Source organism: Drosophila arizonae, chromosome X (genome assembly GCF_054131065.1).
Source record: "Drosophila arizonae isolate 15081-1271.41 chromosome X, UAZ_ARI_1.0, whole genome shotgun sequence".
In the NCBI taxonomy this organism is placed as follows: domain Eukaryota; kingdom Metazoa; phylum Arthropoda; class Insecta; order Diptera; family Drosophilidae; genus Drosophila; species Drosophila arizonae.
This window is the reverse complement of record NC_142927.1, coordinates 3326425-3338580: the sequence shown is the minus strand read 5'-3', so window position 1 is coordinate 3338580 and position 12156 is coordinate 3326425. Positions and strand designations below refer to the sequence as shown.

The 12156-nt window shown below is 41.8% G+C and overlaps 4 protein-coding genes across 9 annotated transcripts in view; 1 reads left to right on the top strand and 3 right to left on the bottom strand.

The window, feature by feature from the left end:
* Nucleotides 1-407: 407 nt before the first annotated feature.
* Nucleotides 408-1840, bottom strand: LOC108618931 (uncharacterized). The gene has a single exon (XM_018015159.2). The coding sequence runs from the start codon at nt 1041-1043 to the stop codon at nt 591-593; it is 453 nt and encodes a 150-aa protein (XP_017870648.1). The 5' UTR covers nt 1044-1840; the 3' UTR covers nt 408-590.
* A 144-nt stretch (nt 1841-1984) lies between these two features.
* Nucleotides 1985-4517, bottom strand: LOC108618922 (uncharacterized). Its single transcript, XM_018015146.2, has 4 exons — nt 4142-4517; nt 3862-4076; nt 3050-3782; nt 1985-2976 (listed from the first exon to the last, which is right to left on the bottom strand). The coding sequence occupies exons 1-4, from the start codon at nt 4315-4317 to the stop codon at nt 2730-2732; spliced, it is 1371 nt and encodes a 456-aa protein (XP_017870635.1). The 5' UTR covers nt 4318-4517; the 3' UTR covers nt 1985-2729.
* Nucleotides 4518-4993: 476 nt separating this feature from the next.
* Nucleotides 4994-12156, top strand: part of mnb (minibrain) — a 27518-nt gene continuing 20355 nt past the window's right edge. For 2 of the 6 annotated variants that reach the window (XM_018015130.2, XM_089474510.1), the window contains exon 1: nt 5651-5936. The gene's annotated coding sequence lies outside the window, so the exon portion shown is untranslated. Of the gene's footprint in view, nt 5182-5650; nt 6037-6461; nt 6775-12156 lie in introns of those variants that run through there. The other 4 variants (XM_089474506.1, XM_089474507.1, XM_089474508.1 and 1 more) reach the window with 4 other exon arrangements.
* On the bottom strand, nt 8531-10254 carry LOC108618009 (uncharacterized). Its single transcript, XM_089474518.1, has one exon. It carries the CDS (start codon nt 9643-9645, stop codon nt 8764-8766), a length of 882 nt encoding a protein of 293 aa, XP_089330644.1. The 5' UTR covers nt 9646-10254; the 3' UTR covers nt 8531-8763.

Genomic DNA, 12156 nt, shown 5'->3' with positions numbered 1-12156 from the left:
TCAATCAGAGCTTTGCTTATAAGCAAATCATTTCAATTCAGCGAAAATTAAGTCTAATTGTAAACAACCAGCTATCATCTGGTCATCAATCAATCAGTTAGATTGACTGACATCCATCAGTGGGTTAGTGGATCAACAAATATGCTCCATTCTCTAACGATCACTTGATTAGCCAATCAATCAGTCAGTGAACCAATTTGTTGTACAATATAAACGATTCAGAGTCGTATACCAATGATTGAAGCTATGACTTGAATATGAAATTATCATGCAAGCAATTGGTCAGTCAGTCAATCATTCAGTCAAAGTTCTATACTTGCTGAATCAATCATATGGTAGTATATGACAAATAAATACAAATCTTTTTTACTAGCTGTGCGCCGCTTGTCAATGAGTCAATCAATCAATCAATCAATTAATAATCTAATATTTTATAAGAAAAAAAACATGCTTTACTTAAAACTACATCTTTCCAGACTTGCTTCCTCTCAGTCACGCACACAATCAATCATCATATATGTATGTATGTATGTATGTATGTATGTATGTATATATGTAAAAAAAAAACAATTCTCTTTCATAGTTCTCTGTCAGCGTCTATTCTCTTTGCAGGCATGCTGATACAACAGCTCATAGGTGGGCGCCTCCTTGCCCTGGCTGCGGGCGACGCTGGCGCAGCGCAGCTGATTGAAGTACTCGCAGGGCGTGGCATAGGTGATCAGCTGGTGATCGTTGCGTCTGGCGCAGACGGGGCGGTAGTAGCGCGGACAGCTATACTCGCAGTTGCTCTCATCCAGGCCGACGGCCTCGATGTTGTCGCCCTGTGGCTGCTCCTCCACGGAGTCCTCCTCCGCCTGCTCGTCCTCCTCATCGTCGGGATATTCCTTGTACTCCTCCCACTGTCCGCTGTTGGGCTGCAAATAGATGTCCTCGCTGCCAGCTGTTGCATAATCCGCCAGCTCCAGCTGCTCGTCAGCCAGCACCAGGCCCGCCCGCAGCGCCAGCAGTGCCATCAATAGCCAGGCTGTCGTTGGTAGCATCATGGAGTGCACCGTAATCCAGTTGAACTGTGCCACCAATCTGCGGGTGGGTGGCGTTTTATAGACACCGCTTGCTGGCCTACAGTTGTGCAAACAAAGAGCTCCAAATACATGGCTCTGGGGTATGCCTGACTAGCAGATATCCCGCTGCGGCTGGAGTAACTGCTCTATATGGCTTAGGTGAATAAAGGTCTCGCTATACATACAGAGGCCGGCTCAAAGAAGTCCTACATATTAGCAGGTAGATATGTGCACGACTACCAGATACCCTGTTGCAGTCAGGACTTTACATTTTGCCCGATATTTCACTAAAATTAGCAGTATAACATTTACACAATATACATGCTAGAGTAGGGCAGTCAAAAGTGATCGACCCATAGATACCCTATCAGTAAAGTTGAGCTTTTCGCTATATAGAATGACACCCAATTTGTAAATGATAAAAAAAGAAAGTTGATCGATATTTATCGATATTGAAAATCTGTTTTAGCTATGATAGTAGAATGTCAGTCAATGATTGTATGCGAAATACCAGCTGAGCACTTGAACAATATACCCCATTTGTCGAGCTTTCAATGGGCATACAAAAAGAAAGAAAAGTTTGGAGCACAAGCCAAGAATTCTTTTTGGCTGTCATTGTTAGATAAATATTCAAATGTGAATCAAGGTCGTTGCCGCCTGACTGATAGCTACTGCTGGTGCTGCTGCTGCTGCTTGCGTCATTCCAGTTATTCCAGTCATTCCATTAAGTTAATCAAACTTTGAAGGCAGCCCAAATTGAAATTTACCTAACGGAACTGGACTTACAATTGAGCTAGGTTTGCTATGCGGACTGCATTGAGCGAAAGAGCCTAGTGTTATCCATAGATCATACATATGTACATATATGCAAATGGATTATGATTGCAGATAAATAACTTTAGAATTAAAGATAAACAACGATATTGTTGATATTTTTCAAAATTGATTCATAAATTTGTTTCATTTGTTCGTAAATAGAAAAACATTTGTGTAAATATTTGTAAATTTTATAAGACTAGGCTTTTGCCTCTTGAAAGACTTGGCATTAACAGGTGAACAAAATTGACAAAAAAAAATAATAATTATAATAATAATGCTGTTCTGAATTCTCATTCTGGCCTGATAAAGATCAATGCCTATATCTAAATTATTTTCGAAATTTGCATATTTCCTTTAAGTTGTGGGGCATCTTATCACAATTGCGTTTCGTTTCCAATTGTTGCTGGCATGGTAATACGAGTGTTCCATGTTCATATGTTTCAATCGAGCTGGCAAGGCGACTGGAGGCACTTAATGTTTCATTTCAAATTGTTTGTAGTTATAAATGCATAATAAAGCTATTGTTTTGATTCCAATTGTTTCTATAAAATACTGAATTTAAAACTACTTCGCTGCAATTTCACTTGCGACACGTTGGGAGACATATCAACCGTTAATATACAAAACAATAAGCTAGTGTACCAATTCCATTCGTTTCCACATGATTGTTAACTGCAGTTCGGAACAGGCGGAACAAGAACATAGAGCATATAATATAGAATGCGATAAGAATGCTTTAGATAGCGTGCGGAACAATGTGAAACGAGACTGAAATGCTGATAGCAAGTGGAATATGTGAATAGGGTATATATGTACATATGTACATACATATATTATACTGATTGCAGCTCATATGTGATCCATGTAGCCCTGCTCGAAGGCGTGACGCACTATGCCGAAAATCTGGCGGTTCGCCTCATCTCCGGCTATGTCCATCGACAGCTTGTAGAAGGCCGGGCCATGCATGTCGGTTTCGAACAGTTTGGAGAGCTGGGCGCAGTCAGCCTCACTGCCCAGCAGCCAGGGCATGAAGTGCATGCAGATCATGACGCCATAGAACGCGTAGCGTGAGAAATGTTGCTCGAAGCGTGCGAAGCTGGAATGGGATTTTCACACGGGATTGGCTGTGAGCCGATGCCATTCTATAGTTAGCTAACAATGCGCCCTACCTGTAATCGCTGAGCAGCTTGTTGATCTGCTCCTCCGAGAGCGTTTCATGATTACGCTGCAAGAGCAGCTCCAAGGTCTGATGCATCCGCTGATGATACGAACGCAAGAGTTTGGCAAAAATCTCAGCTCGATTCTCGGCCGGCGTATTCATGTACAGGAAGAAGCTGATATCAATGGCCGTGGTGCTGTAGCGCAGCTCCTGGAAATCAATCATGCGTATGCCATCCACACGCCCCTCTTCGTTCTCGTGGAACAGCACATTGTTGCGATTGAAGTCGCCGTGCAGGAAGGTGCTAAAATGCGATTCCGGCTGCGTCTCATCGCACGCAGCTGTGCGAATGCGCTCGAGCAGCTCCACCGGCTGCTCGAAGTACTTGGCACGCAGCCGCTCGATGGCTTCGGCAAAGCGTTGCTCCTGCGGCTGAAGCAGTTGATCGCGGCAGCGATCGTAAAACTCGTAGAAGCGATCGAAGGCGATGCGATAGAGCACCGCATAGATATTCGGCACGTTCGCCTCGAAGACGAAGGGAAGCGGCACAACTTGCTGGCGCAGGCGCTGCTCGACCTGCGGCTGCAGGATGCGCAGCGCGTAGCCCATGGCGTGATATGGACCCAGAACCGAGCACATGGCCTCCAGCTGATCCAGGCGCAGAGTGAGTCGAGGACCCAGCTTGAAGCCTTTCGGCTGCAGATGCTGCAAAGCCAACACCGACTCACGTGCCTCGCCCAGATCTGAAAGTTGTGAAATATTTGTGTTAATTGCAAATGGCAAAATTGACAAAACAAACAAACAAATAAATAAACTTTGTACCCTTAATCAGACCAAATTTCGCGCAATAAACACGCGGCACAAATTGCTCAACCAATTCCGTATTTAATTTGCTGTCACGCAACAAATTCTCATAGGCCGGCAGCAGTTCGGCATAAACAAAGACCTCATTGGCGAACTGTGTGTAGCATTTGCCGGACTCGCGAAACTCCGGGCTGCCCTTCATGAACTTCACCAGCACCAGCTCCTGGCGCTCGCTGCAGGAGAGGACGATGGCAGTTAATAATCGTATGGGCAAAGCATAAGATTCGATTGTACCCACTTTCCGGCAATCTCCATGGTCAGCTGCACCGTATAGACCGCCGACATGAAGCCATCGAGGCCACTGGAACACTTTATATTGTGATCTATAAGCGTTGCATCGTTGCCAAAATATTTAAAAATATCATAAACCAGATATTTTTCCATATAATCGAAATGTTGCTGTTGCGTTGCCATCTTTGCACTTTCTCTTTGCCTGCACTGCGCTGTTCGAGTGGAGTTAATGGGGCTTTTATAGCAGCGGCTCCTCAACTGAGCTTAATTATCTCGAGAAGACACACACACACATCTAAATATATACATACATATATACGATATGTTTACAAGTGCAATTAAATGCGATCGCGACTTTTTATTTATTTGAATTGAAACTCGTTTTACAACATTGCAGCGAACTGTATCGTATCGTTATCGATAGACGACAGCTGGTGGTTGGCGGCGCGCCAAGCGGTTAAGACTTTAAATGTTAAACATTAAAACACAAAGCTATCTAACAAGTTAAATAGTAAATAAACTCATTTTGAAAATGCATTTATGTGGATGTAATATATGTAATTTGGTTGATACCTTAGAAAATAATTTGTTGTATATATATATATACATATATAAATACTATTTGTCTTTTATGTTTGGTCATGTATAATTCATAATTTAACTCAAGCAATAATTAACAATAATTAACTTAACTTTTTCCTTTGAAATAATTTTTTTCACAAACTTCTTCTCAATTACGGTTTACTTTTAATGAATTTATTTAATTCAACATTTTACAATTTACATTGCGCGCCGTCACATACATAAACAAATATGTGTATATCGAAATGTGCGGCATATCGATAGGACGCGTTGCAGTCCTGGCAAGCACAGTTATTGGCAACTGCCAGCCCTGTTCTTGTGGAGTTATAAAAATAATACAAAAACTGTTCGAAATGAACGAAAATTCCTAAAACAAAGTATTGGAAAGTAATGCATTAACTTATACACAGTGAAAGACATGTGCATTTCTTATAAATAAGTGGAAGCAGAAATTCATCATTTAAAGTGAGTTCTCAAGCGTCGGGTGTGTTATTTTATTATTATTTTTTTTTTTTTGGGCGCAGTGTTGACAGCTTATGATTTAAAAAGGAGAGAAAAGAAATGAGCATACAATAAAAGCGGCTCATTAACCATCGGCTTTTAGCCGCTAAGCAAATGTAGTTAAAAGGGGACATGTGTGCGGCGTCCAGTTAACAACACTGGTGTAGCCAGAGCCCGGTTGCCAACCAAAACCAAATAATAAAATCAAAACAAGTATACAAGCAGTGTGTATAAGTGTGTGTGAGTCTACGTGCGAGTGTGTGCGTGTAAACGCTTGGAATCGAGCTTCAAAGCGAAGCATGCAAATAAACGTTCTGAAAAACAGAAATGTAAGCGCACACTGACCAACACTGTCGCTGTTCTCCTTGTGTCATTTAATAGCACTGCTTCGCAGAGTATTTTTTTGTATTTTCACTGGCGCTGGTATTTTTGTATTTTCCATTGCTCTTCATTTTCGTTTTGCTCTTTGGTACGTACAGACGTGTAAGCGCGCGTTTTTCCGTCGTCGTCGCTGTTGTCGTGATTTCGTCTTTTCGCGTGTGGCAACAAACAAAATATTCAGTTACATTTATAAATCAAATCAAGCAAATTACATTACTAATAAGCTTCTAGCTTTACATTAGCTTCAGCTATATTTCTTTATTTTTTTTATATATTTTTTTTCGTCGCTTGCGCATGTTTTAAGCGCTGCAGCAGTGGCAGCAGCAGCAGTAAGAAAGGTTGGTGAAAAAACCGTCGTCGTCGGCTCGTACTCGTTATCGGCTGCCGTCGTCGCTGCGCCGTTCCACCGTTATACGAACTGTGCGTGCGTGCATTGGTGTATGTGTGTGCATTTATTTTTTGTTATTGTGCTGCGTTTATTTTTTTGTTTTTAATATAATTTTTTGTTAAGCCAACTGAAGTTATAAAGTGCAGTATTATAGACGAAGAAAAAGTTATCGGAAAATATTTGCTGTCTCACATTGCGTTTTATGTCTGTTTTTATGCTCATTTCTGTGCGGACTTTTTTTTTCTTTTTTTTTTTTAGTCCATCTCTGCTGTTGCGACGCGCTCTTTTGTTAGCCGCAGCGTCGAATTTCGCTACCTCTGTATGCGTGCGACAGCGCTTTTTCCAACTGTTTTTTTTTACAGTGTGCTAAAGTTATTGTTGAATATATGTTTTAATATCTCTCCTTCTCATTCTCTCTCTCCCCCATGTGTGTGTGTGTACATGTTCCTTTTTGTTCTTCATTAAACGTTTTCAGCTGCAAGCAACAACAAACGTATAAAAGAAAAGAAAGAAAAAAAAAACAAGCAAAAGCAAATTTGTATACATACATGAGTATGTACATATATATTGTGTGTGTGCGTGTATCTCTCTGTTTGTAAGCACCAGAGACAGAAGCAGCATCGCCGTTGTCTTTAGCTTCAAGTGAAACATGTTTTTTTCTGTGGCGCTGCCGACAGAGACAGCAGCAACAACTCAAACAAAATTGACAACAATTTGTAACAACAACAACGTCAACTACTACAACGACAGCAACAATAACAGCAGCAGCAAGCAGTAACAGTCAACATGTAAGTGTTGCCTTTTATTTATGCATGTATTTATTGATATGCACATATGCATGAGTATGTGTGTGTCTGAGCGTGAGTCGCAGGCAGTCAACAGCATCAAATTTGTTTGGTTATGTTGAACGCGTTACCCGCTGCTGCTGGCGTCAACGTCGCTGCTGGCGTTGCCACCGTGTTACATTTTGCGCGCAGATGGTGGCAGCGCCGCCGCCACCGCCGCCGCAAACATATTGGATTTGCCGGCATTTTCTGCTTGTACACCTCTCTGTTTCTGATTGGGAAGGCATGTGGTTTTTGCGGTGTGTCTGTGCATGTGTGTGTGTGAATGTATGTTTATGTCAGGTAGCAACATCACACACTCATACAAATGCTGGCAAAAGGCAAACAAGAATTTTAAAAAGCCATTGACGCCGCCGCAGCAGCAGCGCTGCGGGCAGCGCTGTATGACAGCAAGCACACTTACACACACATACGCATGTGTCGACAATCATGTACAGCTACAGCGCGGCGCTCTCATGCTTTTTGCGACTGTGACTGCGACGCTTCTACTGCAGAGCAAGGTGAGCAGCACCCGCTGTTATTTGTTTTATTTATTATTATTTTTTTTTTTTTGCTGTTGATAAAATACATTTTACTAAATTGTTGATTTTACATATGCAATATGTTTGCCACGCGCTCGCCCTTTCCCTCTCTCTCTCTCGCTCTCCTCGCTCTCGCTGCATTTTAATTACAATTTGTTATTTGGCAAAAAAATAATAAGAATAATAAAAATTCACCAACAAACAACAAACTCGGAGCGAGAAAACAATTGAGAGAGAATGAGCGCACATTGCGCTTAGCTCACTTGCGCGCATTTGCTCGTACTCTCTCGCTCTCATTCTCATGCACTGTTGCTGCTCATTTGAACAGAAATTTTCAACAACGCTGCCGGCAACAACAGCAGCAGCACAAGCAATAAGTAGAAGCTTGCGCTCTCGCTCAATCCTTTTTAAGGGTAAGGGCTGGTCAGTGCTGCTGTTGCTGCTGCTTCTTCTTCTTCTTCTTCTTCTTCCTGCTGGCTGCGACGGACAGCACAACAGCTGGACGGAAGCGCATGTGAAAGGTTCCAGCAGCAGCTGTTTGCCAATTGGACCAATTGGAACGATACATTCAGACAGCAATTACTATTGCATCTGTGTTCCATTATATGTCATTTCCATTTCGTTCCTCGTTAATTGTTCTTTTACATCTACACACTCTACTTGCCCTTGTAGATTTGTTTATTTATGAATTTCCATTGTTATTCCTGCTTCTCGTCTACTTCTTTTGTTGTTTCTTTCGTGGGAAAACGCTATAAACATAAACAAAAGCGCAAATCACAATTGCAAAAAATTATTGTTTATTCAGGAATCAGGTGCATTTCCTTTGAATGAGCGAGAGAGAGAGAGAAGAGGAAACTCTTTTCGATTGTTTTTTCATGGTTATAAGCGACTTTCTTCGATAGAAAATTATATCAAATATAGAATTCAATATAGAATTGTGAACCCACACATACAAATATTTTATGATGAGGTCTATAGTCTGATTAGGCTTATTGTGAACCCAATTGGATCATGTTTTGTTTTAGTTCTGACAAGAGCTTATTTAAAAGTGCTTGAAAGCTGTTTAAATATAATAGTGCTAATATATTTCCTTAATGATTTTCAAATGTCATGTATTATTTTGTACACAATTCCATTAGGCCTATGGCATATGCAATTATATATGTATTTGAAGAATAAGTTGAATATGAAACCTGTTTATAAGAGCTTTAAGCACATTGTTTATTAGCAGTCTGAACTGAATCGCGAGCAAAAGCCTCATTTTTATTGCCATTTGTATACATGAAATTTGTTTAACAAACTATCAACAAATAATGCACCGAGATCTTCAAGTCTAAGATGATATAAATGGAAAAAATATAGATATATACATATACATATGTTCATAGAGATATATGTAGATATATAAGAGCTAAAAGAATATGGTTTCAGACCAAAACGGATGCTGCTGTCGACGTCGACGTCGTCGCAACTGCGCAGTCGGAATAGCGCCGCTATCGAAAGCGACAGTTCGGGCCGCCTTCTGCTTGGCCTGAACTGCGGCACACGCCGCCTGGTAGGCGGCCTCCTTCACCTGCTGATACTCGTCGCGGGCGCAGATGATGTCCTTCTGGATGCGCTTGGATCGGTCCGTGGCGGCCATTAGCATTTGAAGCTTGTCGCTGTAGTCGTTCTGGGCCTGTTCGTTGAGCGCATTCACATCGGCCACGTTCCCGCCCAGAAGCTGAACGATTTCGCTCAGTCGAGCCAGATCCTCTTCGGCCTTTTTGGCAGCACACTCGGTCTTCTCGGCGGTCTTTTCGCTGTTGTACAACGAGCTTCTCAACTTGCCCAGGAGATCATCGGCGGCGTTCAGCTCCTTTTCGATTTTTTCCAGCAGCGCCCGCTTACCCTCGAGCACAGCCTGCACGGCCTTGGAGGCCTGCACCGCCTTCTCGGCCAATTGGATGCGTACTTCTTTGGCCGCGCACTCGGCTGCATTTGACTGGGCGTCATTTGCAGCTGTTGCTACCTGTGCGGCTTTTACCGCTATATTGGCGGCTACCTGTGGGCAGTTTCGATTGATACTGGTACGACATGATGTTAATGACGATGGCGAAGAAGATGATGATAATGATGAGGATGAAGACGAAGATGATGATGATGATGATGATGATGTTGGTGCGCCTGGCAATAGCAGCAGCAGTTCCTTGTTATCCAATTCATTCAGTCGACTGTAGCTTAGCGAAGGATTCCAGCTGCAGCTGCAGGTGCAGTAGGGGATGAGCAGAAGGCAAATGAAAATTAAATTCATTTTAGAAGAAATCGATATATAAATGCGTATAGATTATTATACGCCTTTTAACACTGTTTTGGTTTAGTGCCGGCAATTGACATTGATATCAAATGTGTATAGATCATATGTATTGGACAATAACACTGAACGTATGAAATGCTCATTTATGGAATTGATTGATTGTAGATATAGTCGTATAGACCTACTGAACAAGATTCTATATACTTCATAGGAACTACCGCGCCTTCTGCGGAAAAAACCAATATAAACTGAATTCGCATTTTCAATGGATTTATCAGCCATTTATTTATCTGTCTATAACTCTAAGCAACAGAGTAAGAGAGAGTGAGAGAGAGAAGGAGATGGGTAGTGTTTCAGCATTTAGTCGGTATTTTCTTCGTCATACTATTTATTATTATTGTTATTATTGCGCAGCAATTGCTGTGCCAAGTCAAATAACTGTGAATGCGAAGAAGACAACGGCGCAGCAGCTAAAACGTGAGTGATAGAAACAGAGAGAGTGAGAGAGCGAGAGGAAGAGGGCGGAGTAGGCTTTATACAGTTGAATGCTCAATCAGTCAAAACTGCGGCGCCGTTTTCCACGTGCAGCCGCTGCTGCTGTTATTGGCGGTGGGTGGCGCAGACTGCAAAAACTGCGCCTCAAAAAAAAAAAAAAAAAAAAAAAAAAAAAAAAAAAACCCCAACACACTGGCACGCATATGTACACTCGCACAAATGCATAGATAGACATGCAAAAATAGCCGCGTCATTGTCGTAGGTAATTGAGGAGGAGGTGAAAGTAATTCGCAGAAGCGCAAATTGAAAAAAACGTAATTTCTTTTGTTGTGTTATTAATTCTAATCAGGCGCAGAGAGCGAGAGAGCACGAGCACTGTTAACTGCGTTATGTGTGTGCACTTTCAAATGCGTGTGTAATAAACCTTAATAATAACAACAATGTTCAGCAATAATAACATAAACATTTTTCTTGCAAAGTCGCAATTTCGTAGCACACGGCCGAAAGAAAGAGAGAGAGAGAGAGAGAGAGAGAGAGAGTGAGATAGAGGGAACGGGAATGAGAGAGCTAGTCAAAGAGTCGGAAACTGTCTAATTGGAATTTATTCTGGTTGCGCAGGCAGCGCGCAATTGCGACAGCAACAGCGACGCTTGCATGATCAGACATGTTGCTGCTGCTGCTGCTGTTGCTGTTGGCAATTTCAATGCCACTGTCAAAGTTGCGCGACGGCGTCATTGATGCACGCACGCACACACGCAAGCGCGCCCCGTTAGTGTTTGTTGTTTGCTTTTTCGTGCACACACGCATACACGCATGCAAGTAATGAGTGCTCTGTTGCTGTTAATAATCGGAAATTATCGATAAATATTTTTGAATAATTATGCACTTTTATTTTTTAATATTCGCAATGCATTCCCTATCTCGTTTTATCTGTGTGTGTGTGTGAAACAGAGGACATTGCTGGTTTTGGAACCTTTTTGTCTTCTCTGTGTGTGTGTGTGTGTGTGTGTCGCTTAATTAATGCTTATTATTTGTGTTATTGCGTTTTAAGCAACAAAATGGCAACTCGATTATTGCGTTGACCTTGTCTGTATGTGTGTTTGTCAAGCAGAGGCATTGGCAGCGACGCTGTCGTCGTCAACTTTGAGGGCAACAGCGACTGCGCCGCTGAATTCGACGCGGCGAAATCGGTCATTGAACTTTGAACCAAACAAAAGGCGAGAGAGCGTATGTATAATAAACGTAGCGAGAATGTAAATTTTGCCGTTCATATATGTATGTATATATATTTATATATGTACATATATGTGTGTGTGAATGCCAGCGGGCATTCCGTTACGCACTTAACAAAAAAAAGAAGATAAATAAGAAATGAAAGAAAATTAAAAACGAAATGAAATGAAAGCATTTTGCTGTCTGTTCTCTGTCTCGCTCAATCGTCTGCTCTTCAGGCCATTTAAGAAAATGCTTTCAAAAGTGCAAAAAAATAAATATAAAATAAAGAAATGTTTGTGGCTAATCAGCAAGAGCAACGCGCACCGAAAAACGCCTACAAAGTATTTTTGGTGCCGCGCGCACCCAAAAGCGAAAAAACGGGAACTCTCTCACTCACACACACACACACAAACAATGACAGACAGACACGGACGCAGTCACAGAAATTTATTAACTGTTGCGCAAAAGACTTTCTAACATTTTAGCGTATACACCGATACTTATATGTGTGAACTATGTGTATTAAATTATATTATGTCTGTTTTTGTTCAGTTTTACTGATTTGTGTGACCATCAAATAGAAGAAGAAGCAGAAGTAGACGAAGTAAAGTGAAGCAGCAATGGCGGCTATTTGGGTCACGCATGACGCGCGCGCGTCTGCGACTAGAGCATGCGTCCATCCGTCTAAGAAAGAATAAAAAAAAATAAAAAAAAAAACACACCGCAGTGTATAAAGTTAGAGAGGGAGAGAGATGATTGTCTGTGGCAGTGGCAGTGGCAGTGGCAGCGGCAGCGCAC